Source organism: Onychomys torridus, chromosome 8, assembly GCF_903995425.1.
Source record: "Onychomys torridus chromosome 8, mOncTor1.1, whole genome shotgun sequence".
Taxonomy (NCBI): domain Eukaryota; kingdom Metazoa; phylum Chordata; class Mammalia; order Rodentia; family Cricetidae; genus Onychomys; species Onychomys torridus.
In genome coordinates, this window is record NC_050450.1 from 49,013,811 (window position 1) to 49,039,562 (window position 25,752).

The 25,752-nt window shown below is 52.6% G+C and overlaps 1 protein-coding gene across 1 annotated transcript; it reads left to right on the forward strand.

Annotated features, from left to right (window-relative positions):
- The first annotated feature begins 212 nt into the window (after positions 1-212).
- On the forward strand, positions 213-21,495 carry Map2k3 (mitogen-activated protein kinase kinase 3). Its single transcript, XM_036198165.1, has 12 exons — positions 213-457; positions 10,702-10,768; positions 11,128-11,176; positions 11,968-12,081; positions 12,288-12,407; positions 13,570-13,686; positions 14,401-14,452; positions 15,478-15,605; positions 15,953-16,030; positions 18,875-19,014; positions 19,929-19,974; positions 20,462-21,495. Exons 1-12 carry the CDS (start codon positions 409-411, stop codon positions 20,543-20,545), a joined length of 1,044 nt encoding a protein of 347 aa, XP_036054058.1. The 5' UTR covers positions 213-408; the 3' UTR covers positions 20,546-21,495.
- Positions 21,496-25,752: the final 4,257 nt, after the last annotated feature.

A 25,752-nucleotide genomic window follows, 5' to 3' on the forward strand; every position in this document is an offset into this window, starting at 1 on the left:
CACCCAGGACCACGCCAGCACAATCCCGCGAGTGGGTAGGGCTGTCATCTTGATGGGCAAGAGGGCGGAGCCGGGCTGGACTGGTGGGGGGGGGGGGAAGCGGGGTTGGATTCCGGCTCCTGGAGGGTGGGGCTTGTGCGTGACAGTCCGGTCGGTGTCTGATAGGCAAGGGCCTTTTCAGGCGGGCCAATCAGCGCGAGGGGCGGGGTCTGCGTGGCGCCGTCGACCGGCGTCCGGCGCTGCCCAGTGTGGCTGTGGCGCCGCCCGCCTCGGACGCTCGCTGCCGCCGCCTCTCCGCTCCCTGTTGCTGGTCGTCCGCCGCCCGCCGCCAGCAGCCATGAGTGCGCCCGGCTCCGGTGTCATCTGCTGTCCTCTAGATTAGTGCTCTCCGCCGGGACCGTCCACAGCATGGAGTCGCCCGCCGCGAGCCCGCCGGCCAACTTGCCTCAGACCAAAGGTAGGCTCTCCCGCCCTACCGCGCGGCCCGAACCACACTACTAAGTTCGATCCGGTCCGGGACACTGGACTCCCTTCCGGGCCGGGCATGGGCAGCGGCACTCCAGCCCAAGACTGGGTCCAGCCCAAGCCCGGAACCTCACGGGACCTCATTGGAATCCGGATCTTAGGCCGTGGGACTGCACCCAGGCAGGACTCGTTCTCTTTACCCCGCTCCAAGTCTGGAGCCTGCTGCTGAGCTCCTCGTTTAGGCTCTCGGGCTGCATCCTGGACTCAGCCGGGATTTCACTGATCCCTGCTAGAGGGTCCTTGGGCTGCACCAGCCCCCTCAGGCCAGGTTCCTGGAGTGTGTCCAGGCTGGAATTTATTCTCCTCTGGGCCCCAGGGCTGTGTTCCCAATGCCGGAAACCTGCCTAGTCTTGAACTCAGAACTCCTCCTCTCCTCCAGCCCCCTCCATCCTTGTGAGTCCTCCTTAGCCCATACCTTGCTGGCCTGCACGCTGGCCGCCTGCACTCCTCCCTGGGGCTGCCTCTGTGGAACTTCCTGGCGGCTCCACTTCATTATAGCTCAGCCCATGCTACCTACTTCTGGTTGACTCAGTGGTAGTCTTCTCACTGCACATTAGGAGCTGACCTCTTCCTGCACTTGGTGTTTCTTGGACCTGCTGCTTTCAGAGCTGTTGTTTGCTGCTCGGGCTAGCTGCCGGGCCAGGGGCTAACCGTACAAGGCTTGGGCTTGTCTTCTTCTCCAAGTAACTAACTGGCTTTCCTGGAAATTTCTGTGAGGTGGCGGTGCTGCTGCGTGGGCTGCAGCGGCAGCAGCGTTTGTCATGGGAAGTGAGGGGGACAAGGCTTGGATGGCAGAGAGGTTTTTTTTTTTTTTTCCAGGAAGAGAGAAAGGTATTTTTGACATGTCAGAGACTAAGTAGGTCGGGCTGCAGAAAAGAGAATTCCAAACTAGACCCAGAGCTGTGAGTGGGTTGAGCCTCAGCATTCTGTATCTGCCACTGCCTCACCTGGTCAGTCTCTTGACATGCCCAGGCCTTATTAATGAAACAGATATCAGGGGTGTGATGTGAGATTTGAGTGTAGAATGGTTTGAAGCCAGCATGAGCGAGATGACCAAGAACCTAGCATAGCAACTGGCACATAGTTGGTAGGTACACAGGGGGAAAAAAGTTGCTGCATGACCTTGGCTGTTTGCAGCTTTTCTTGCTGGAAAGGCTCAGCCATGTGGGGTCAGGGCCCAGCTTTGGATTGCATCTAACTGCAGAGCACAGATGGCAGGAATGGCAGGCACTTAGAGAGTGCCTTCTCTCTCCTGACCTAGGAAGCCTCGACCTCAGGAGTCCTGGTCCTGGGCAGGCTGTCCTGGGCAGGCGGGGGCCTTTTCAGTCTCCTGCAGCTGGCTTCCATGGCTGTGCAGGAGCCCAGTAGGCGGGGTAATTGCATCTTACGTAAGTGGGAGGCCAGATCCCTGACCATTGCCCAACTTCTGTGAGTAACTAGGGAGGCACTTGTTGGGGGAGGTGGTTGGGGAGGGACTTGCTGTGCAGACCTCGTGGAACTTGAGAACCAGGAAATTAGATGCTGCTCCACTCAGGAAGGGTTTGGAAGCAGTGTTTGCTTTGGAGGCATTTCAGCTCTTCCAGGCAAGAGATGCTGCATCAAAATAAAAGTTGCAGTTGTAGATTACAAGGGAGAGAGATTGTGGGTGATGTAGCAAAGCGCTGATTGGGGATACTGTTGACCCTCATGTGCTGGGTAACTTGAGGCCTGGCCCTGGACTCTCTGGTTCTTTCTTCTGAGAGAGCCAGTATAAATTTGCAGATTGTAGGTTAGGTGACATGATATTGGGTGGGTTGGGTGGAGGTCATACTCTCTCCAAGACCCAGGATCCCTGTAGCCTTTTAGGGGTCTGGAGACATCTTTGGTGGTGGAATAACAATATCCATTCACCAAAAACGCTTGAGTTGCTGGGCAGTGGTGGCACATGCTTTTAATTCCAGTACTTGGCAGGGAGAGACAGGTGGATCTCTGTGAGTTTGAGGCTAGCCTGGTCTACAGAATGAGTTCCAGGACAGGCTCCAAAGCTACAGATGAAACTTTGTCTCGAAAAACTAAAAACAAACAAGCAAAAACACTTGAGTTGTCACTTACCAAGCTTTTTACCACGTGATATATATATACATGTATATATATATTTGCCTTGTTTATTCCCCGTAACCCCATTTGCTCATTAACAGAGGCTCAGGGACACTAACCATTTATAGAAGCTGTGACAGCCAGAGCGTGGGTGGGTACAGCAGGACTACAAGGTGATCTCTCCTGTCCTCCCTGCATCCCGTTCCTACATGAGGTGCTTAGGGGAACAGTGGGACACTGGCATCCTGACCATCACCTCCATGTCCATTGGACCTGGGGGCCTGCTGAAGCACCTATTGTGCATTCAGTCTTTAACAGTGGATGCTTCCTCCAGTGTGGCCCTGCAACAGATGTAAAGGTGTAGGTGTAGGCCCTGGTGAGTCTGCACCAGTATGGACCCTGCAGGAACTCTTTTCCACCTTTGCAGAAGACTTAAAAGAAATTACACTTCTATATGCATCTATAGATACACACATGTCGCAGCATAGTGCATGTATGGAAGTCTCTCTGGAAGTCAGAATACACTTAGTGGGGGTCAGTTCTCTCGTTCAACCTCACCACATGGGTTCCGGGCATAAGACTTGGGTCATCAGGCTTAATAGTAAGTACCCTTACCTGCTGAGCCATCTTGCCAGCCTGTTTGCTGAGAACTTTGAACAGAGCAGGGAGTGGTAGCACCTGACCTTTGGTGGGGAATTTTATCTGTGAACTTCCTACTGGACAGTTGACAGCCTGTCCTTTGTGCCCAAGCCTGGGAAGTTCTCCCCAAATGTGAGAGGCCCATAGGTCCCGCAGCTTTGCTCATTAGTGGGCCACTGGCTGCGGTCAGAGGCCAAGGGCAGCTGGTGTGCGCGGGATGGTCTGGGGAACCCTGTGCATATTGTGGTGGCCTTTGTCGCTTTGTTGGGGGCGTTCTCACTGGAGCTCATTGGTGGTGGTGCCTCTGGCAGCCCAGTGAGGCTGCAGGAGCACTGGATGTCTTGTCCTGGCCCTGCCTGCTAGGTTATGGCTTTCCTCCTGTCCTGGGAGTTGGAAAGACTAGAGGGTGGCACCTTGGGGACTTCCCCCCCCACCTCCCGTCCTAGTGTGACGCACAGGAAACTCTCTATCAGCCAGCCTGTGGCTCAGGGCCTGAAGGCAGTAAAGTTCCCAGTCAGCCTGTGTGGGGAGAGGCAGCCAGGCTTCCGGTGGGTGAATCAGCAGGCGCTGGGTGCTGACTCACCATGGGCATGCCAGTCACTGCCTATAGCTTAAAGGGGCAATGCCTGGCAGACAGTGGTAGGGGGTTACGTACCTGGCCTTGTAGGCTGCCCCCGGCTCTGAGCTGGACACCACAGGTCATCTGTTTTTGGGCTGGACCTGGCTTCTGGGCATGCCCTCCTGTTCTGTCCAGGAACTTCCTCTGTTAGGTAAACGACTCTTGCTTCCTCTTGCTCACTATTTAGGAGTAGGTGGCAGCTGTTGTTGACTACCCCTGGCCCAGAGAACAGGGCCTGGGGAAAGCCAGGAGCAGTGGCCTTGCAGGATCAGCTAGGTTGAACTACTTGGGGTCAGATCCCCATTCTGCTCATTTTGCAATGTGACATTGAGCAAATTGTGTCTGGTACATCCTCCATACTTTGTGTAGGTTTCAGTCCCGTGGGTAGGGCCCATCTTTCCAGAGAAGAAGCCCAAAGTTGTTTTGTTTTGTTTCTTCCCCCAGCAAAATGAGCATGTGAGCCCTGCCTTTATGGATGCAGATGGCCTTATCCAGTGGCCAGGTGTCAGGTTCTGGTCATTACAGCTATAATGGGCCTAGGATCTGGTCCTGACTCCATTGCTTCCTCTCTTGGGTAAATGTTATGTCCTCTTTGACTCAGCCCTCTTCTCCGAAGTGGGAGGAAGCGTCTTTCCCCTGCAGGGTGGTAGTAAAGATGGGAGATAGTGTTTCCCAAACAAGTGGCATCTGTTATTATTTAATTGGTGGGATTGTGGCTGCTTTTCATTGGGAGGTGGATAAATAGCCTTTGATGATAAACTCATAAGATCTGTGACACAAGGCATCCCTGGTCAGAGAGCCAGAATCGCTATGTTCTCAACCTTCCTCATGCTTCGACCCTTTAATACAGTTCCTCATGATGTGGTGACCTCCAACCATAAAATGATTGTCACTGCTATTTCGTAACCATAATTTGCTACTGTTAAGAATCATAATGTATATATCCATGTTTTCTGATGGTCTTAGGCGACCACGTGAAAGGGTCCTTTGACCCCCGAAATGCTGCTCTAGGATCTCTTTCTCCTCTGCTTCCTAAACTGCAGCTGTAGACTATTATTACTGCCTGGGCAGCCTGAGGAAATTAAGAGGGGATTACAGAACTGAGGTGCTTGGGCCTTTCTGCAGACCTGTCCCTGTCACTCAGCTTTGTTGTTCAGTGGCATTGAAAACATCAGTGAGGGGAGCCTTGAAGGTGTGGGACTGACCTAAGGGTAGAAGCTCCTGGACCAGTTTCTTAGGTAGCAGGATTTCATCGGTGTCAGATCTGGTGCTAGCCCGGGGAGTGCAGGGCTCATTCTGAATTCTCTCGAACATCTCCTTGAATGGTTTTCCATGTTGCACATTCTGTCAGGCCTGTGTGCCCAGCAGCCCCTATAGATTTCTCTTCGCCATTTCACATAAAGAGCAGAGACAATGCTCTGTCTTACTAGGCCACAGAGACAACAAGCCTAGCCATACTTGGTCTTGGGAGAGTCAGCAGCTTCCTGCCCTGACCCTTCTCCCTGCCTGCTGGGTTGCGGTAGTGTCTTGGCTGAGCTGGAGTTCTAGGGCTGCCCTGACTTCTCAGGGCTGCTGTGTCCAGCAGCACCCACAGCTAGTCCCTGACTCTGAGTGGCTCAGCTGATCCTTCCTTCCTTGTATGGGTCCGTGGTGAAGCCTCCTCTGTGACCCCCTCCTGGCTAAGCTTCCTTTTCCTTCTCTCCCTCTTCCTCATTTTCCCTTTACTCCCCATCTCCCCAGTACCGCACCTCATTTTTCTTTTCTTTCTTTTTTTTCTTTTTTTGAGACTTAATGACAGATGTGCCCTACCACTCCTGGTTTTATGTGGTGTTGTGGATCAAACTCAGGGTCTCTGGGGCCTCATGCATGCTAGGTAAGCACTCTACCAACTGAGCGACACCCCAGCCCCTTCAGTTCTTTTTAAAATTCGAGCTTACTAGCATTCAGTTGGTGGAGACAAGAGGATCAGAAGTTTAGTGTTGCAGATAGGCATGGTGGTGCATACCTTTAATCTCAGCACTTAGGAGTCACAGGCCATAGTAGGACCCTGTCTCAAAAGGAAAATTTCAATGTCATCCTCAGCTGTATACTATACAGTGAGTTCTTGCATGAGACTGTCTCAAAATACATAGGTAAAATTGAACTTTGGTATGCCCAACGTGTGTTTAGCCCTCTGTTCTACCAAGGCCCAGGCTGCATCCACATGGTGGACAACAGGGCAGCCCTGAGATGAGACTGGAAGGAAACTGGAGTCAGCTGTCTGGGACCACAGTGCCTCTTCACTCTTGGCTTTGGCTTCACTTGTGCTGGGACCTCAGTGCATGCTAGGTAAGCACTCTACCAACTGAGCGAAGGGAGGTTCTATGTGCTGGTTGATGGAGGTGCTGGTTTAGGACAGCTCGGAGTCTATGTGGGTGAGTGTTTTTCTGGCTGCCGCAACTTGTGTGGTGCCTACCTGTGTGGCTACAGGAACAATCTTGGCATTGGTCCCTTAAGCTTGTCTTGAGTCAGCAAGTGTGCAGTGACAGGCCAGGTTCCTTGGGGACAGGGCTGCAAAGGGCCCTGGATATTAGCAACAGGATTGGGCATAATCGAGAGACAGGTTGTGTCGGGGGAGCCAAGGACCAGTACTTTGGCTTGGCACATGATAGCTCACTGAGTTGCCATGGGAGTGGGTGGGCTGTCAGAGATGTTCTTCCTTCCTTCCTTCCTTCCTTCCTTCCTTTTTTTTTTTTTTTTTTTCCCGAGACAGGGTTTCTCTGTGTAGCTTTATGCCTTTCCTGGAACTCACTCTGTAGCCTAGGCTGGCCTCGAACTCACAGAGATCCACCTGGCTCTGCCTCCCGAGTGCTGGGATTAAGGGTGTGCACCACCACGCCTGTGAGAGAAGTCCTTTCTAACTGAAGGGAAATGGGCATTTTTGCCAACCCACAGGATGAAGGGTCCCACCTAGTGAGGTGTGGCCAGAGGAGAAGGACTCTTGCTCATGCTGCCCTGTGAAGCCAGTATTGGGCCCTGGAATTAGTAGGGGCTGTGCCTTGGCAGCCATAGTCTCTTTTCCTGTCTGTTCTTGGCCCTGCTGCCATGCCCAGAGGCTCTGGCTCAGTGATTCTGTGGCTACCCCAACCCGTATCAGGTTCTCAGCTGACCTCCAGGCACTTGAAGCTGGCACATTTTAGCTACCAAGGGGAAGCCGCTCACCAATAAAGCCCACCCTTCCTTTTGGACCTCAGTTTCCCCTGTTCAGTTGTGGGTGGTCTTGTTTATTCTCTAAAAAAGACTGCTGGATGGAGATGGCCAGCTGAGTGGGAAGACGGGACATCTTGCCTCTGACACTTAAGCAGCAGCATTAGCTCCCAGTTTGGTTGGCTTAGTTGCCCGGGCCCAGGACTTCTCCTGGAAACCAGATGCCATATTAAGCACTGGTGGTGGCAGGGTGGGGAAAGTTAACAGGGCACAAGTGTCACTTTTGTCGTTGGAAACCATGGGATAGGACTTACTGTCTTATGATGCAGGGCTCTCACCAAGAGGCGTTCTCTCAGTCTCTCCCTGCTGATGGGTGGATGTTAGAGCAAGCCGGCCTGTTCAGGATCGTATCCATACCCCAGCAGATGCTAACCATGCCCTTTGTCAGGCCATCTCTCCCCTTTGCCTGACCTGCACAGTGGGTCAGTGAAAAACTTTTCCTTGTGGAGCCACGGAGAAGAGGGTGCAGCGTGGGTGGTGGCCCCAGATAGCTCCCCCTTATCCTCTGTTGGGCACTGCTGGGTCCTGGGAAGTCTGTCAGACCTGTCCACATCAGGCTGAGGCCCTGGTGCCCAGAGAGGCATAATCATTTGCCTAAGAGTGCAGAGCAGAGAAGCGGCAGAGTAACAGTTGAACCCAACCACTTGGCTCCAGAGTGGCTTGTCTGGCAAAGTAACCATGGGAAGTGGCGGTAGAGGCCAGGAGGACTCAGGGACGGCAAAGGGACTACGTTGCAACTATCAGCTGGCAGGATCAGGTACCAGACTGGATGGGGTCGAAGGGCCGAGGGAACAGTATATGTAGAGGGAATAAGGTGGAGAGCTAGGTGTGAGGGGGACAGTGGTGCAGGTGGGAGGAGATGGGGCCAGAAAGTCGTCCTCATCTGTGGGTGCTTTGATGCCAGTGGTAGAATCTTAGGTTAGTGGTTGAATCCCTGTCAGCCTCAGTTTCTTCTCTTCTTCCCTGAGGAGCTTCTGTGAGGTTAGAGTGAGCTATGTAGATGCCTGGTACTAGGCTGGCCTGCACAAAGGACCCTGCGATCCTGGCAGGCTTGTGGTTTGCTCAGGGTGGCCAAGAGCCTCTGTTTGTTGTGGTGACAGTCACCACCTTGGGCCACACCTGGTGGGTAGCCCCAGGCTGCCTGACCATCTGGGCCCAGCCCTGACATTGGCATTGCATAGTGCCAGCAGTGTCTGGTGGCTTGAGGCCTTTTTCTGGGCTGTCTCCACGGTGGCCTTGCCCATTCCCTCTGACAGCCGGCACAGCCGCACCAGTAGCTCAGGTCACTCCTAACATAGGCTGCTGGCCCTGTTAGGGTAGCTGGCTGTGTGCTGCCCAGCCTGGGAAGATAAGAGAAGCTCACAACCATACCCAACTGCGGGTGTGGGCATGACCTTGACAGATGGGGCAATTGAGGCCTGGCAGAGGGTACTCTTATAATACCTGCCAGTCCACTGCAAGAGACACAGGAGAGCAGAAAGTGGAGGTGATGTGGATGGGTGGCACTATGGTCTCCACTTAGGCAGGTTTGCCAGGGCTGGGGGTCAGGCTGGGGCTCTAGATGTTGCAAGCAGAGTTGTGCATTTTGTTATGGAACACTTTATATTTTAGTGGCAAGGAGCCTTGTATCAGGAAGGAAAACGAGGTAGTACAGGCCAAAGTGCAGAGAGATAGCTTGCACATAGCGTCAATCTGGGTACATACAGAGTTTTTGCAGCTGCCCAACTCTACTGCTAGCACATGTAGCCAGAGGTCATATCTGGCAAAGACTTGGACCCACAGGTGCATGAGACCCAGGGTCTGTCCCCTCAGCACAGGGAGAACCCTGCACCTCACCCCAAAGGGGTCTGCAGTGAGCCCAGCTACTCATCTTGGTCTCCTAGTCAGTACTTTTGAGAGTTACTTTGGGCTGGCCTGGACACACAGGCCTTACCCGAGTCACATCCCAAGCTCTGGATTGCGTGTGACTACGACCAGATCTGCCAGAATCTGGTTTAGACATGGCTTCACCGACTGGGGTCTCCTGGCAGGTGGTGGCAGGTATGGTGGACAGTTCCTGACTGTAAAGCTAGGTAGCCAGAGTGAGCTGGCTGCAGTTTGCAGGAAGCGTCTGTGAAGGGCAGGCATTTGGTCTGCTTTTCTGTCCTGTGTGACACTGAAGGGACCTGTTGCATCTTTCTTACTCTGCTTTTCCCTGGAGTTTTCTCCCCATTTGGGGGTCAGACTGCCTGGAGAAGCTGAGGCTGAGAGAGTTAGTGCCTGCTGCCAGCGGTGGGTGCTGAGCCCTGGGGCCCTAGAAGTGGGAGATGGAGATCCTGGGGTAGTCCATTCAGGTCATGTGCCAGGCCAAGCCTCCATTGCCCCAGTGGATGCCTGTATTCCGGGGTGACCAATGAGGCAACTGAGGCTCAGAGAGTGAAGTACAGTGAGCAGGGGCCTGAATGGAGCTCAGGCTCAGCCACTCCCTCCCCAAGGTTGACCCTGGTGGAAGAAGGACATGGTGTGGCAGGGGTTGCTGTTACAGAGACCACCAATAGGCAGCTTCCACAGCAGGAATATGAGAGGAGGGTAGGCAGTTCCCAGAGGCCATGCAGGAAGGCGTTCTTTCAAGTCTCTCTTTGGCTTAGTGGTGGCATTTGGCTTCCTCTTTTGTTTGTTTGTTTGTTTTTTGGTTTTTCTAGACAGGGTTTCTCTGTGTATCTTTGCGCCTTTTTTCTGGAACTCACTTGGTAGCCCAGGCTGGCCTCGAACTCACAGAGATCCGCCTGGCTCTGCCTCCCGAGTGCTGGAATTAAAGGTGTGCGCCACCACCGCCCGGCTGGCTTCCTCTTTTGTACCCCAATTTCCTCTATTATAAGGATACTAGCTGTGCTGGAAGAGCACTTACTTACCTGGCAGGCAAAAAGCTCTAGGTTTCGTCTCCATGTACATATGTGTGTGCAAATGAACATACACAAACACACTCATCAGTCCTGTCACGCTGGATTAGGGCCAACTCTAATGACTTCATTTTGATTTTATTAACTCTGCCAAAAAAAAAAAAAACACCTATTGTCCAAATAAGGTTGCATTCTGGGTGTCAAGACTTCAGCGTATAAGTTTCAAAGACACAGCTCAGCTCAGAACAGAGACCTAGGACATGAGCTTTTGTGTGGTTGGGAACATTGGTACTGGGCAGACTACATTCCATTCCTGGTGGTAAGAGGCCTGGAAACTCATGCATAGCCGAGCATTTGTGTGTGTGTGTGTGTGTGTGTGTGTGTGTGTGTGTGTGTGTGTGTGTCTGTCTGTCTGTCTGTCTTATAGGCACAGCTGTCTGGTGCCTCCCAGCTACAGGGCAGCTCCTAGGAGGGTGTGGCTTGGCTTTGCCATTGTGCTGGGGAGAAGGCCTGCGCTTGGCCCCCAGCCTGAGGGGGACCATGCTCTGAATACCTCAAGGCTCTGAGGGTCCTCTTGGCACTGATCACACTGTCTCTTGGGTATCTATGTCTGGAGGGGCAGGTAGTGAGGATCAGGGGCCTGAGTCACCTCTATCCCCACCTTTGCCCAGCCCAGGACTAAGAGTTGACCAGATCCCTGTCTCCTCTCCATTTCAGGAAAGTCCAAAAGGAAAAAGGATTTGCGGATAGCCTGTGTGTCCAGGCCACCTGTGCCCAGCCCTACGTGAGTTTGCCTTAAGTTCCTCACTCTGTTCAGTCTTGGAGAAACTTTGTGAAGGAGGTCAGGGGTGTGAATAAGAAGTAGGGACATGGGGGTCAGAGGTGGGTGAGAGAGCTATTTCTTCTCATCCTGTCCTGGTGGCTTAGGAGCATTGGCCGTTTGCTCCATGCCTTCCCAATCCTTGTCTTGGAGGCTCTGTCAGGACCGCCTGGCCACACTGTTACACTTAGACCTAATAGACGTTCAGTAATCGATGAAATGAGGTGGCTGTGTAAGCTGCCCCCATGACCAGGATACATCTCACCCTCATACCCCTGTTATCTCTTCTCCCAGAGAAGCTTATGGATCTATTTTCTCCACAGACCTCCCCGGAACCTGGACTCCCGGACCTTCATCACTATAGGAGACAGAGTAGGTGGTGACTTGACCCTAGGAGGCTTCCTGCTTCATCCCATAGGGCCAATGAGTGGTGGCCATGGGTGGTAGACAGAGCTTGGCTCTGGGGAAGAACTTCTTTCCTGTCTTGCTAGTCGTGGCCCTGGGCCACCTGGCCTTGAACCTATCTGGAAGAAGTACATTCCACCTGCTGTATAGGGCTGTGGGGAGCCCAGAACTGCCTATCTCAGAGGGTGGGCTATGAATCTCCCGCTTCTGTATCACTTGGAAACAGCATGTTGGACATGCAGGCTCCTGGGCCCCAGACCTCAGGTCAGACCCTAGACTCTATATTGTATATACCTGAGTGCCTTGAAAGACTACCTGCCATTGAGTAGCCCGACTTAGGGTTATACACCAGGGCAAAGCATGCTGGGAGCCTCTCAGCAGCTCCGACCTACCCAGCTCCTGTCACTGCCTAGTGTCCTGTTAGTCTGATTGCATAATCCTATACATCTCACTCAGGGGAGGGAACTCCCATAAAGACTCAGTAGATAATTGACTAATGTCTCCCTCTGCTGAGATGTGTGTGAAAGAGAGAAGCTCCTCTCAAAGTCTCCCAAGTATTTGGTTTTGAACCCATTTTATAGAGATCTGTGGCAGGCTCAGATTGGCTAAGTGATTTCCACAGGGTCACACAGCATGGCATATAGCCTCTTCAAACTCAAATCTGATTCACTTGTCCTCCGTTCTTTTTTTCTGGGTGAGGGATAAGAGCCAGTCTCTGACTTGAAGATCACTAATCACCTCTCCTTTTTCCTCTTAAGAACTTTGAGGTGGAGGCTGATGACTTGGTAACCATCTCAGAGCTGGGCCGTGGAGCCTACGGGGTGGTGGAGAAGGTGCGACATGCTCAGAGCGGCACCATCATGGCTGTAAAGGTAAGCAGGGCTCACCCTGCCTGGAGCAGTGCTTGAGGAGGCGTGGGCTGAGCTGCAGGTTGACTACCCTCACTGTCATCACCAACACTGAGGCAGAACTTCTCAGACCAGGCCAGGCCATGGATTCCCTAAGGCTCCTCCTGGCCCTCATGGACTAGACGAGGGGTGCAGTCTACACATGGCCCTGACATGTATCTTTCCTACAGCGCATCCGGGCCACTGTGAACTCACAGGAACAGAAACGCCTGCTTATGGACCTAGACATCAACATGCGCACAGTTGACTGTTTCTACACTGTCACCTTCTACGGTGCCCTCTTCAGAGAGGTAGGCTGTGTCTCTGCCCACCTCTTGCCAACCAATACTGCCATGTCATGGCTACTGTGTGTAGTTGCTGGGACCGTGGATACAGGGGGGCCACACTGAGCTCTCTGTCACCTAAGACAGCTTAGATGGGATCTGGAGAGGCAAGCTTGGAAGCCTGGCTTCCTTGTTCCTGGCCAACTCTGTGCCTCGGTTTCCTTGTCTGAAGATGAAGGAGGTGTCTGAGCAGGTCTCTTTAGGTTGTGGTCAGGGGCCTGATCTGGGGCCCGGCACTCAGTTGCAGCTGAGATTTGTAGTTGTGGCTATTTGCTTTCTGCAAGCACCTGAGTGAGCATGCTGGGTGAGCCCCAAGGGGGAAGCACTGTGGAGGGGTGACGATCTGGGCTAGATTCTAGATGCAGAGGACTGGCTGTATGTTGGGGTAGAGGACTGGAAGGTGAGGCAAGGTATAAATAAAGTCTAGGATCAAGAGTATAGAGCTGCCCCCTGAGCCAGCTGGAGGCATATAGTATTGGGAACAGCATGAAGTGAGCCCCAGAGTCAGCATGGAGTAGGGACTTCCCATGGTGACCTACCATCTTGGAGCTCTTGAGTGGTTCATGGTGGTTCTTTGCCCTGGCTTTCCTTTTGGATCTTTCTCAAGTCCCAGTGATGGCTCAGACCCCACCTTATACATTTCATGTGGTGGGCTGACACCCTGTGTAAGTGTCAGCTAACTCTGTGCTTGGGAAGTTCTGGGCTGAGCCACCTCAGCTGGAGGCCATCTCAAGGCTGTGCAGGTTTGCTGGGGAGAGGAGAGGTCATTTCCAGTGAAAGGAATTTGGTTCTTGTCCCTTTGTGTCCTGAAAGCCCCAGGACACACTAGGATCCTGCTTCCCTGGGAACGCTGTGGCATAGGTGGGGAGACGGGGGCTAGGTGGCGAGGACTGCATGGTGAGGTGCCAGAAAGGCACATCTGAAAGGCACGCAGGATGGTGAGGGGTTCAGGAGCATCCGAGGTATATGTGGGAGTGGGGGTGTGTGTCATAATGTCCCTTCCTAGGTGGAGGCTGGACCTGGCGCTCAAGGCCAGGCTGTTCAGGGCTGGGGAGGCCACTGGGAGCCTATAGGTTGTCCAGGGCTGGGTAGCATTAGTGGACCAGCTAAGCACTGGGTGTTCTCTTAGGGGGATGTATGGATCTGCATGGAGCTCATGGACACTTCCCTGGACAAGTTCTACCGGAAGGTGCTGGACAAGAACATGACAATTCCGGAGGACATCCTGGGCGAGATTGCTGTGTCTGTGAGTGGCCTGGCTCTACCCAGCATGCCCAGAACCTGCTGTGAGACTGAATCTTGGCAGAGCAACTGTCCCCTGAAGGCTCAGTACTCCTGAACCCTTGGAGCATTGCCTTACTGGAGAGGCCCCAGGCTGGAGCTCCTTAGGCGTGGCCACTACCTGCCTCCAAGCCTGTGAACGCAGCTCTCCGGTTCCCGCCCATTTTGATGAAAAGAGCTTAGTACTGCGTCATGCTAAGACACCCCATGGTAGCTCGCAGAGGTCCAGGCTGTGACAGGGAAATGCTGGCTTTTAGAGTCCTCTGTTTCTGGAGGAGGGCAACAACTCTGGTTTGAGCCTTGCTACAGCTGAGCAGGGGAAGAATCAAGGATGCCCTTTAATCCTGTTTGCACCTGGAAGCGTTTGAACGATCCCATGCCTCCAGCCCCCCTCTTTCCTGGACCCCAGAGGTAGCTCTACTAGAGGAGTGATAGAAACCCGGGGGTAGGTCTTGGCGATGGCCCTTGGGCAGCACTGCTTGGGATTTGTGGAGGGAGAGGAAAGGCAGGAAGCTGTCAAGTCTGCCCTAGGACAGCCAGGATGATGGGCACCTCTGGGGCATGGGCAGGAGCTGGATGACAGGGCTAGGGTGTGTTTAGAGGGGATGAGGTTGGCTGCTTTGTTCTCGTTGGTGTCATCTGGAATAACAGCAGTCCCGTCTCCCCCACCCCGATGCAGATCGTGCGGGCCCTGGAGCACCTGCACAGCAAGCTGTCTGTGATCCACAGAGGTCAGTGTCCTCCACCAGCCACCAAGGCTCCGGGAGGGACAGACTGTGATACACCTGGTGGGGTGTGGGTCACTTTCTGCGTTTGTGCCTTTGGGTCTGCTGTGCTCAGAACAGGAGGAACTAACTGGATGCTTGCTTTTCCTGGGCTCCATTGTCCACTTCTCATTCATCTGTACAGTTCATGTGCTGTGAAATACCTAGGTTGTGGCATGTCACTCTGGGAATCCTCTCACCACCCCCAACCATCCTGAGCTTTTCTGGGCTCCTTTTGCCCTTGTGGCCACTAGTCCGGTTTTCCCCCTCCAGGGTTATTAGTTATTAAGAATCAGCCTCCCGCCAGGTTGTGGTGGTGCACGCCTTTAATCCCAGAACTCGGGAGGCAGAGGCAGGCGGATCTCTGTGAGTTCGAGGCCAGAGTTAGTTCTAGGACAGCCAGGAACTACACAAAGAAACTCTGTCTCAAAAAGCAAAAACTAAACAAAACAAAATAAAGACAAAGACAACCTCCCACTAACTTGGTTGCACTGCACTTAGAAAATGGAGGAGGCCATATCGACTTGGATGCTCAGTACTCACCCCAGTTCCATCCTTGGTTCGTCATGGTTGGCCCATTGCCCTGGAACCTTCCTGTCCTTCTCTGTGCATCTTTGCACATCCACCTGGACCTTTGCTTGGAAGTTCCTGCCTCCTGTGAGGCACATTTGCAGCACAGACCTATCCTCACACTGTCACCCAGCCTGTTGTTCACCTCTACCTTCTGTTTGCTAGATTTGTGTCTAGCGGGTGGCGTGCATGAATAGCCAGCCCCTAGGTAGCATCCCCAGGGCTCTGATGTCTCTCTTTGGTAGGGATAGGTTGAAGTGCATTGTCCAGCTATGGGATGGGGCCTGCTGCCGCACATCTCACTGCTTCTCTTTCCTTGTCCTAACCTTGGGACCTTGGGTAACCTGCTGCTGGACCACAGGGCACTAGAGGAGGCAGCATCTCATTTGGCATAGGCTGAGAAAGATATGCTGTCCTTGTAGATGTGAAGCCCTCCAATGTCCTTATCAACAAGGAGGGGCATGTGAAGATGTGTGACTTCGGCATCAGTGGCTACTTGGTGGACTCTGTGGCAAAGACAATGGATGCTGGCTGCAAGCCTTATATGGCTGTAAGTGGGGGCATCCTGGCTAGGTGGAGGACAGGACAAGATTCCGCTTCTATGTAGTGGGGCTGGATTTTTCCAGCTGTACCTCCTGCCACCATTTACCTACGCTGCAAGGTTCCTGTTTGGATGAACTTGTAGCCTGAAGAACCTGCGATTCCTATTATTAGGAAGGCAGAGTTCCTTAGGACTGGGGGCCTGGTGGGAAGGCAGGGATTGGCTCTGGCTCTTGCTGGCCTATCTCATGTGAGCAGGGGAACCTGATGGCACTCTGCTGTGGAGTAGAAGAGGAAGGGTCTAATGGAGGGAGCCTTGGCTGGTTGGGTGTTCAAGTCCTCTGGTCTCTCTTGCAGCCTGAAAGGATCAACCCTGAGCTGAATCAGAAGGGCTACAATGTCAAGTCTGACGTCTGGAGCCTCGGTATCACCATGGTACTGTCTGGGCCCGGTGCAGCACTTGCTGGTCCAGTGGGGTGGGGTGTGTCTGTGTTGGGTTCCATGAACTTTAGTTAGTTTAAATCCCAGAAGCAAGAGTTGGTTTCAGTGTCCAAGAAAACAAATGCACCATCAAACCTTCCTATTGGGTAAGAGGATATTTGGGAGGTGGAGGACCTCTTTCCTGAGGGCTCAGTTGAACCATCGTGGATGTTCCCTGGATTCTGTGGTGTCATGGCTGGGCACGATGGCACCCTCCTGTGATGTGATTCTTGTGGTAGCACCCTTTTGTAATGTGATACTTTGGATGGCAGAGGCAGAAGGATCAAGAGTTCAAGGTTATCCTCAACTTCATAGTGAATTTGGGGGACTCTGTCTCAATACCCTTCCCAACCCTAAAAAAAAAAAAAATAGAAAGGAATTGAGTTTTTCCACACCAGCAGCCTGCTGTAGGTTCCTGTTGTATTTCTGCCAGCTCGGCAGGGTGAGGCTCTGGATCCTGGCCTTGTGGAGGCTGAGAGGATCCTTGGCTTGGAGGGAGGAGCAGGGGCTAGCCCAGTAGGATTACATTGGGCCAGGTAAATCTAAGTCCAGGTGTAGGGATGCACCTCTGCCTTCCTGAACTGCCTGGCAGAGAGCTCCAGTTCACCTACTGCTGTGATAAAACACAATAACCAAAAGCACCTTGGGGAGGAAAGGGTTTATTTTGGCTTACAGCTCTCAGGTCACACCCCTTCCCTGAGGGAAGTCAGGGGCTGAATGAAGCCGAAGCCATGGAGAAGTGCTGCGCCTGGCTTGCTACATCACCTGGGACCACCAGCCTAGAGGTTGAGTCAATACCTACAGTGAGCTGGGGCCTCCCACATCAGTTATCAGTCAAGAGAATGCACAGGCTTGCTCACAGGCCAGTCTGGTGGGGACCATTTCTCAGTTGAGGTTTCCTCTTCCCAGATGGCTCCAGCTTGTGTCGAATTAACATTAAACTAGCCAGCACAATGTTGCAATGGAGTTGAATTCTTTGAAGGTGGGGGCACTTCTCTACTTACTACACATGTGTGGGAAAATGCCCTGGTACCTTAGTTCTTGATATAGCAAGAACAATCTGTCTGCAGTTGCAATGACCTTTAACAAAAAGCGACGTTCTGGAGTCACAGTTACCAATACACACTGCCCATTTTCTTGGTTACCTCATGTCTGATTGTTCTGAGACTCTGCCCATGTTGATCTCATGACTTTTGAGTAAGACATTTTTGTTGTTGTTAAAGAGGCTTAATTTTTTTTTTTTTTGGTTTTTTGAGACAGGTTTTTTCTGTGTAGCTTTGCGCCTTTCCTGGAACTCGCTTTGTAGAGCAGGCTGGCCTTGAACTCACAGAGATCCGCCTGCCTCTGCCTCCCGAGTGCTGGGATTTAAGGTGTGCGCCACTACCGCCCGGCTAAGAGGCTTAATCTTGACAGTTGGGATCAAAGTTTTACAATAGCTTTTCAGGCTGCGGAAATAGGAGCAAGGCTTGGGATGTCTTCCAGATTTTCTCAAACCTCTTCCTCCAGGTCCACCACTCATGTTTATCCTCCGCCCAACATTTCCACTTAAAACGCTGTCATCCAGGGAGCAGTTACGCAGTTCAACGCATCCCCCTCGGGGTGGCCCCAGGAGCTGTGGGCACACACATTTTCTATTTCTCAGAACACAAGGGGGTTCCCCCGACATACACAGGTCACACTCAGGAATGTTCTTAGCCAGTTAGGAGTGTTGACGAAGTGCTGACCTGAATGGACTTGGAGGAAGAGGGTCACCATGTCCACTGCTCTCCCTGATGTTCAGCTGTTATAGGGGGCTGCCTCCTGGGGGTGGGCAGTCTTTCTGTAAATCATTTCTTGTGATAGGTGACTGCCTTGTGCATATGCTGAGGTAGTTTTTCTTTATCATTTTCTAAGCTCCTCAGAAAAAAAGATCATCAGAAAGATGGTTGAGGCCCAGGGTCTGGTGCTTTTGGTTAGGTATATGGTGCCGTTGAGCTTTCTCTTATAGTCTGCAGAAAGGCCCCACCATAGAGTCTGGAAATGCTGAGGCAGTACTGAGTCTGCACGGTTCTGTCATGTGGACAGACACACAGGGTGGCACACACTCTCCTCCCACCCATGCTGTTCTCATGTTGGCTGGAAAGGCCTGGAGACCATGGGGAAGCCCTTTCTAGCTGAGTCTTTTTTTTTTTTTTTTTTTTTTTTGTGGAGCTGAGGATCGAACCCAGGGCCTTGTGCTTGCTAGGCAAGCACTCTACCATTGAGCTAAATCCCCAACCCCTCTAGCTGAGTCTTTAGTGCTCTGTTTGTACCAGTTGGCATTTGTTTGAATGGTATCTCTTCCATTCCTTATGGTGGCTACAGCCTGCTCTCCCAGTCAGGAGGTATCCATGCAGGAGAGTCCGCCATGCTCTGCTGTCCTCACTAGTAAAAGCAGCAGCTGGATAGGTGGCCCTGAATAGTGAAGTCTGTGCTGGGGAGGGTTTGGAGAGGGAATAGCTGGGGCCAACAGGGACTAGGACTTGATACAGTGAGGTACTCTGCTGACTGCTACCTTGTGGGAAGGTGTCTGTGACTGCCATGCCCCCAGGGCTAGACTTAGTCTGAGCCAGTTCTGCTAACCGGGTCAGAAATGCTTAGTACTGGCATCCCAGTACTTGACCTACTGCTAGGTGTGAGGACAGTCAGTGAGAGCACCACTGGCCTGGCCTGGGTTCTTGGGGAAGGATGGTCACGTCCCTTCTACTTTGTGCTTCTGGGTACAAAGTTTGGGTCGTCTGATGTCTGGAGCCTGCTGACTCTGCTGCTGTTCCGCTGCAGATCGAGATGGCCATACTGCGGTTCCCTTATGAGTCTTGGGGGACACCGTTCCAGCAGCTGAAGCAGGTGGTGGAGGAACCATCCCCACAGCTCCCAGCTGACCAGTTCTCCCCTGAGTTTGTGGATTTCACTAGCCAGTGGTGAGTGTCTGGGCTGGGTCCTCTCCTCCTGCATCCAAGAAACCCTTGAGCCACATGGTAGCAAAAGGTCGGAGCAGCGACAGCTGCAACGGGAGCCAAACTCGAGTCCCAGTGGAGGTTTTCGTTAGCCTTCCCTGAACAGGGTGAATCAGGTAGACGCAAGGAGCGGAGGAGTAGCATGTGTGTGATAATATGTGTATTACGGAAGATTAAAATGCAAAAAGAAGTGTGCTTTTATTGGTGCCTAGAAGTTTTTATCAAATTACAGAAAGCTCAAGGAAGCTTTATAAAAATCATGTTTAGAGTTATAAAAGAATAAAAAAGGCAATTATATAGACCATGTTCTCTAACCATAATTAAATAACCACACGGAAAGTAAAAGTGGGTTCTTGTAAATAACTCTGGGGTTATAAAAGAGATTTAGAAAATACATTTTTAAGAAGAAACTACTGAGAGCAAACCAGCGTGTGTGTGTTGTGGGCCAAGAGCTGCTCAGAGAACAAGACAAAGCCTCTCAATAGAAAACAGAAAAACTGAAAGCAGATGAGCCCAGCAGCAAGGCTCATTGGTTAGTTTGACCCTTTCTGATTGGACCTTCATGCTCCAGAACCATTGATTGAAGCCTTCCCTTCTGATAAAGGATAATTTAGTATGTGGTCATTAGGCAGAGCATTTCAGGGTTGGTGTCATGGACATAGTCTGGATCAGTATGGAGACAACTGAACTCCCGAGAGGCAGGGAAAGTTGCTACAAGATGTAGTTTGTACCCATGGACCCCAAGCCAATTTGCGAGACCCCCAGACAGTCTCGCTCCTTCTCTGGGCCCCAGGAGTATGCTGCTTAATGGGGGCAAGCCCAGCCTGTCTAGATTCGCTTCCTCCGTGTGAGCCTGGCTTCACTGCCCTCTTTCCTAGCCTAAGGAAGAACCCCGCCGAGCGCATGAGCTACCTGGAGCTGATGGTGAGTGTGCATGGGAAGTGCCTTCCTGCCCCCTGTGCTGTGTAGTGGCTGGGTGGGGCTACCTGGAAGAGGGTTGCATCGGAGGGTTCACATGCACAACCCAGGCCTTGTGGAAGGGTGCACAGTGGCGGTAGGGCAGAGGAGTCATTTTGGCATCAGAGAATGCTTCCTGGACGAGATGCCATTTGAACTGAGCTGGAAGGATGGATGTGGGCCTTTTGTTGATGAAGGGAGGGGTAGAGGGTCTGGTAGAGCAGAGGCCTGGAACCCTTGAGGAAAGAGATGTTTGTATAGTGGGAGCATTACTGCAGGAGGCTGAGGCAGAGCCACAAGCTCTGATGGTTTTGGAGGGCTTCTGGGGTAGTAGACGAGCAGGAGCTGGCCACGTGGGAGGAGCATGCTGGGGTGGATCAGGCTTGGGGGCTCCCCTTTATACTTTGTCCTGTACCCCTTCACCCCCAGAAATTGTGCCTCTGTTTCCTACCAGGAACACCCTTTCTTCACCTTGCACAAAACTAAGAAGACGGACATTGCTGCCTTTGTGAAGGAGATCCTGGGAGAGGATTCATAGGCCTGGGACCCCACTGGTCTGCCAGCATCCCATACCCCTCTGCTGGGGCAGCACTTACCTACAGCCATAAGCTACTGCCATTCTGGTCCTGGGCATTCCAGGAGGAATTAAGGATGTTGTTCCTGTCTGGCTTGGCAACTAGCTCTCCCAAGTGCCAAAGAATCCGACCTCAGGGGTCTCCTAGCCAGGCCCATATGGGCCCCACAGTGCCTCTGCTGTTGCTGCTCCCAAGGTCTCAGGCCTCCACCCAAGGGATGAATTTGGAGGGGGTCTGTGTACCCCCCACAGATGCTGTTGCCTCTTGAAGAGGAGGCAGCTGGTGCTTCTGTGGACAGGCCATAGCCTTGGTACTGTCCTGGATGCTACCCAGGTTGTATATATATTTTAAATCACAACTGAATGGACTTTGTACACTGGCCTGGATCAGGGACATCTCTATCCTGTCTCGGGTGCTGAGGACACACTATGGGGATGAGCCATGAGAATCTCCTGAGACTTTCCTGGGAGATGTGTTGACCCAGCACTGGCCAGTGGTCTCTTGGGGGCACACTGACCTAGCCCCTAGCCTCCACCTCTAGTGGTATCTGCCTTTATTTTTAAACTATTATCCTTGTTGCCTTTTGCTTTGTGGGTGTTGCTGGTTTTTCTTGCATGGTTTGAAGCTGGTCACTTAACCCTAGGTGCCAGCAGGATCACAGCTACCCCTGTGCTCAGGCTGGAGTCTACAGGATGGCTCTTTGCACAAGGCCACCAGGGGAGCCATACCAACTCTCCAAGTGTGACCAGCTCATGGGAGCTAATAGGTTTACTTTGGTGGTGTTTTTAAAAAAAAAAAAAAGAAAGAAAATATATTTTTGTGAAGAAAGGCCTGCCTTTCCCAGCCTTTCCCTGGGCAGGAACCTATTGCTGTTTTAATTAAAAAACAAACCAAAAAACTGTGTGTGGCTGACTTTGGCAAGCCTACTCTTTCTTGGGGAGTTGTGGAACCCTAGGTGGAATCCTTACTTTGGAACTATACCAGGACGACATGACTAGGGCCTGGAGGCTGCCTACCCACCAGGGCCTTGTGCTTGCCTGGCCACAATTCACAGGAAGACACAGGTTCTTGGGGTGCTGTGGTGAGGTGTTTCATTCCATGGCCACCCAGGCTAGATCCTTGTAAGGCCACCTGAAGTCTGCTGATAGCCAGAGGTAGAGCGATGGCTGGGTAGGATGTAGCAGGTTCCACATTGATTGCACTATGTTGTCTGAGCTTACAGATGAGAGAAAATGTTCTCAGAGAGTTCCCAACGCTTACTCAAAGCCAGCGGAGGCCCAGGGCAGGTAGTGGTGCCTAGAAGAGGCTTGGGGGGTGTTGCCTGGTAGAAAGCCCTAGTCCTGTGCTTCTTGACATGTGGACCGGGACAGAGACCCCCACAGGCCTTATCTCCTGTAAGGAGGAATGTGTGTGGTCTTAGGTGCTGGTGTGTTCAGGTGCTTGGTTAACATCCTAAAGGACTTGTGTCCATACACTCCTCTTTGGGGTCATCCCAGCTTAAATGTAGGTCCAGAGGTATAGTCCTCTGGAGGGGAGGGTTGTTACTGGCTAGGACGGAGTCGTGTGCTCCATGCCCAAGCCAGAAGACTGGAGTGTGACTTCAGGCATAGGGGGACCGTGGGGGAGAGTCAGCACATCACAAAGGTGATGTTGCCTTGGTGTGCCTGGGAGAGCGCAGCATCACATGGGAGCACCAACCACCATTCCTCACGGGCCTCGGCTGTAACTTCAGCTTTCATAGCTTCACAGAGCCTCTCGCCTTTAGACCTAAGGTTGGTTCTCATCCCAGAGGCCTGTATGGGCCAGCCCTGTCCCATTTTCCTGTCACTACCAGAGGGAGGCCTAACAGGAAGGCATGACTTAAAAGAAGGGCCCACCAAGCTCAATGTCATCAGGGCAGATGATTGACCCGCCACAGTATCTCTGCGAGAGGGAACCGCCAATCCCTAAGGGTACTTGGTCAACTTTTGTTGAATAAATAACGCAAGAGGGCATCTGAAGCCGGGCGGAGAGTAGTGAGCGCTCAGAGGATAAAGCAGGAGTGGTTTTTGGGGTCACGCATGCGCAGGTCCTTCCTTGCGGCAGTCAGTCTAGGGCGCGGCCGGATCCCGTTTCCCTGACCGCCAGGAGGCGGCAGAGTCTCGACTTAGTCCAGCCCCTCTAGACTCCGTAGGTTCTGCAGGGTGCTCGCCAAACTCAGCGCTGCAGGGCAATCTGAGGGCGCCGGCTCTGCAGCTGGCAAACCATTGGGCTTCTAGAGCGCAGCGCGCTTTGCAGAGTGCTCAGCCGCCGACCAAACAGGCTCTGCAAAGTAGATAAAAATTTGCAACCCGCTCTGGGCCTCCAAGGGACTCAATAGTTTACCAAGCACTTCACAGTTTGCTTGCTGAAATCTGGCTAGCACCTCACAGTATATTCCCCTACAGCATATAGTACCGCAAGCAGTGGTTCCAGCCCTTTACCATTTGGACACCTTTATCCTGCCATCCAGTATGTAAGTCACATTGACATTTCAAAACACAGCCCCATGGCTGCAGTGAAGGTCCCTGCTTAGTGGCAGGCTCCTCTTGTCCCTGTTCCCACTTCTTGAGTCAGGGTCAGGGGACTAGGAACCTATTAGAGTCCTACAGAGACCCATTGTCTCTGCCATCAGGCAGCTGGCGGAACCAGTGGACATTTCTAGGTCTGGGGTTCATATCTCTGGACCGATGGACATAGAGGCTTTTCTGTTCAGTCACACCACAAAGGCCACCAAACAATCTGAACACTACAGCAGTTAGGCGTGTTCTAGAACTGCTTCTGAAGAAGACACGTGGCGTTACTGGACACTCCTTCCCGGAGGCCAGGGCAGGCAGCCGCTGTTAAACACCAGCTCTCTCTCCTCCCCTCAGAACTGTACTGCAGCTCCTGCTCAAATCTTCCCCAGAATAGTTACTACTGACTGACTGTTGGCTTCTTGAGTTACCCAGGAGACAAGCCAATGGGCATGCCTGTGACAGTTTCTAGATCAGGTTCACTGAGGTGGGGAGACCCCACCCTAAATGTGACACCATTCTATGGTGTAGCCTCCTGGACTGAATGAAAAGGAGAAAGCAAGAGGAACCAGCCTCGTCTCCCTCTGCCTCTTGACTATGGATGATGCACTGTGGCTAACTGCCTCCAGCCCTGGCCACCATGGCTTTCCCACCATGATGGACTGACTGCCCTCAAACTGAGCCAAAGGTCAACCTTCCTCCCTTAAACTGCATTGGTCAGGCATTTGCCACAGTAACAAGAAAATTAGCTAGCATCTTCCAGGAGTCCTGCAGTGCCCCAGAGTAGCTGCCCTGCTACTACTCTGCTCCTTACCCTTCACTTTATTTTCATAGACACAAACAATCTCTTCTCCTTCCCCTGATACTTTCCCTTGAGATCTTCTGCTCAGAGAACCCCTCCCCAGAAAGACTGCCCGACTACCCGTGGCTTGCCTCATTTCCTTAATGGCTATTTGTCGGCATCCTTGTCCCTTCTCTGCCTCTGGGACTGACCAGGAGGGTCTGATTGCCCAGAGCCTGACTCTGCATGTGTGAGCTGGAAGGTGGAATGGGAGATACAAGACCTCGATGAAGGTCCCGAGCGCTATGTGAAGTCTGGACAGCCCTCGTATGGAGCCAGCCCCACCATGGCTGACTTCCTGTGGGGTCTCCCTGCACACCCAGGATGATCCAATTCTCCACTGGAGGCTGGGCTGGGAGAAGCCTTTCGCTCACCTGGTTATGTGGGTGTCAGTACCACAGGCCCAGAACCTGCCAGCTCCTCTTCCTTCCAGTTGTGGAAACCTGCACAAGCTGCCAGAGGCTCTCTCCTCGATCGCAAGCTTTTTCCTGTTTTGTTTTGTGGGCAGGGACATACTTGGGCAGCAGGATCCAGGTTACCCCATCTCCCAGCAGGGAGGTAGGAGTGGGTGCCTAAGACTTTCCCCATTGCTCTCTCACTCATGGAGACTTGAGCATCGGTTTTTTATCTGTATGCTCCGCGCCCCTGCCAGGGAGGTCACTACACAAAAGAAGCTTTCTGGAGGGTCCTGGTCTGTCATCTGGCCCTGTTCTGCCTTCTGAAGCTGGCTGGCAACATGGGGCAGTGTGCACATTCTGGCATGTGAAGCGATTGCTTCTCTACACCCCCTCCCCAAGCACATGGGAGGGTTTACATGGACACTAGCAGCCTGACATTCAGCAGAGCCCCCTTTATCTTCACGCCCTAGGCAGCTGGTAGTAGGGCTCTCCAGAAGCTCACAGGGGTTCAAACAGGTTCTGGCCACTCAGAGCAGAGCCACGGAGGGCACAGAAACCAGATGTCCTCATGACCCTAGCTCTGCGCCATTGCAACTGGGCTACCTACCAAGCCAGGTATAGCCAGCCATAGTCACCTGTGGTACAGCAGGTGCTGTTTCTTCTGAATACCAGAGGGACATGGGGGACTTGACCTGGGGAGGGAGCAGTAGCTGCCATCTCTGGTTGGGGATGGAGCAGTTGCTCTGTTCATGAATCTCCCAGATGTTCCTCCCAGGGTGCACTGCTGCATGGCACCTCAAGAAAGTGAAATCTCTACAGCAGGGGTGTTTGTCTGTGTTCTCTGTGGGGCCTGGCACACGGCAGATGCTATCTGAGCACCTACTGTGTAACAGGCAGTGTTCTAGTCCTGGAGAGCCCAAGCAGGGGTACCAGCCCTGAGCCCATTCTCAGCCAACTCAGCAGGCTGAGATGTTACTCAGATGTTATTATTCCACCTTCCCTGTCATCGCTCCCTAGGGAGAAACATCTGGTTACATTCAATTAATTATCGAGATCATCACAACTGATGAAGCTCAGTTACCATTCAGTCATTCCATTTGATTCATTGAATTATTTCAATTGAATTTAAACGCTCCCAGGTGGGAGGGCACTCACTGGCACTGAGAGGACGTGGGTTTAAAGGACAGGTGGCACTGGACCCTGTGGGCTATGCAGCGAGTAGACTTGATTTCCAAGGGAGGGTTGTGGAGCAAGAGACATGTGCCAGGGTTGCTTTGTGCTGTGTCCCTGTCTCAGCCTGGCGACACCGATTTGCCTTCAGAACTCTACTCTGTGTCCCTTACTCTCCACCCCCAGTGCAGACATCCCTGAGTGCCACTCTGACCTTGAAGATGTCC

Coding starts and splice junctions, on each gene's coding strand:
- Map2k3 (XM_036198165.1), top strand. CDS start 409: ATGGAGTCGCCCGCCGCGAGCCCGCCGGCCAACTTGCCTCAGACCAAA. Junction 10,769..11,127: donor CCACCTGTGCCCAGCCCTAC/GTGAGTTTGCCT, acceptor TTTTCTCCACAG/ACCTCCCCGGAACCTGGACT. Junction 13,687..14,400: donor TGGGCGAGATTGCTGTGTCT/GTGAGTGGCCTG, acceptor ACCCCGATGCAG/ATCGTGCGGGCCCTGGAGCA.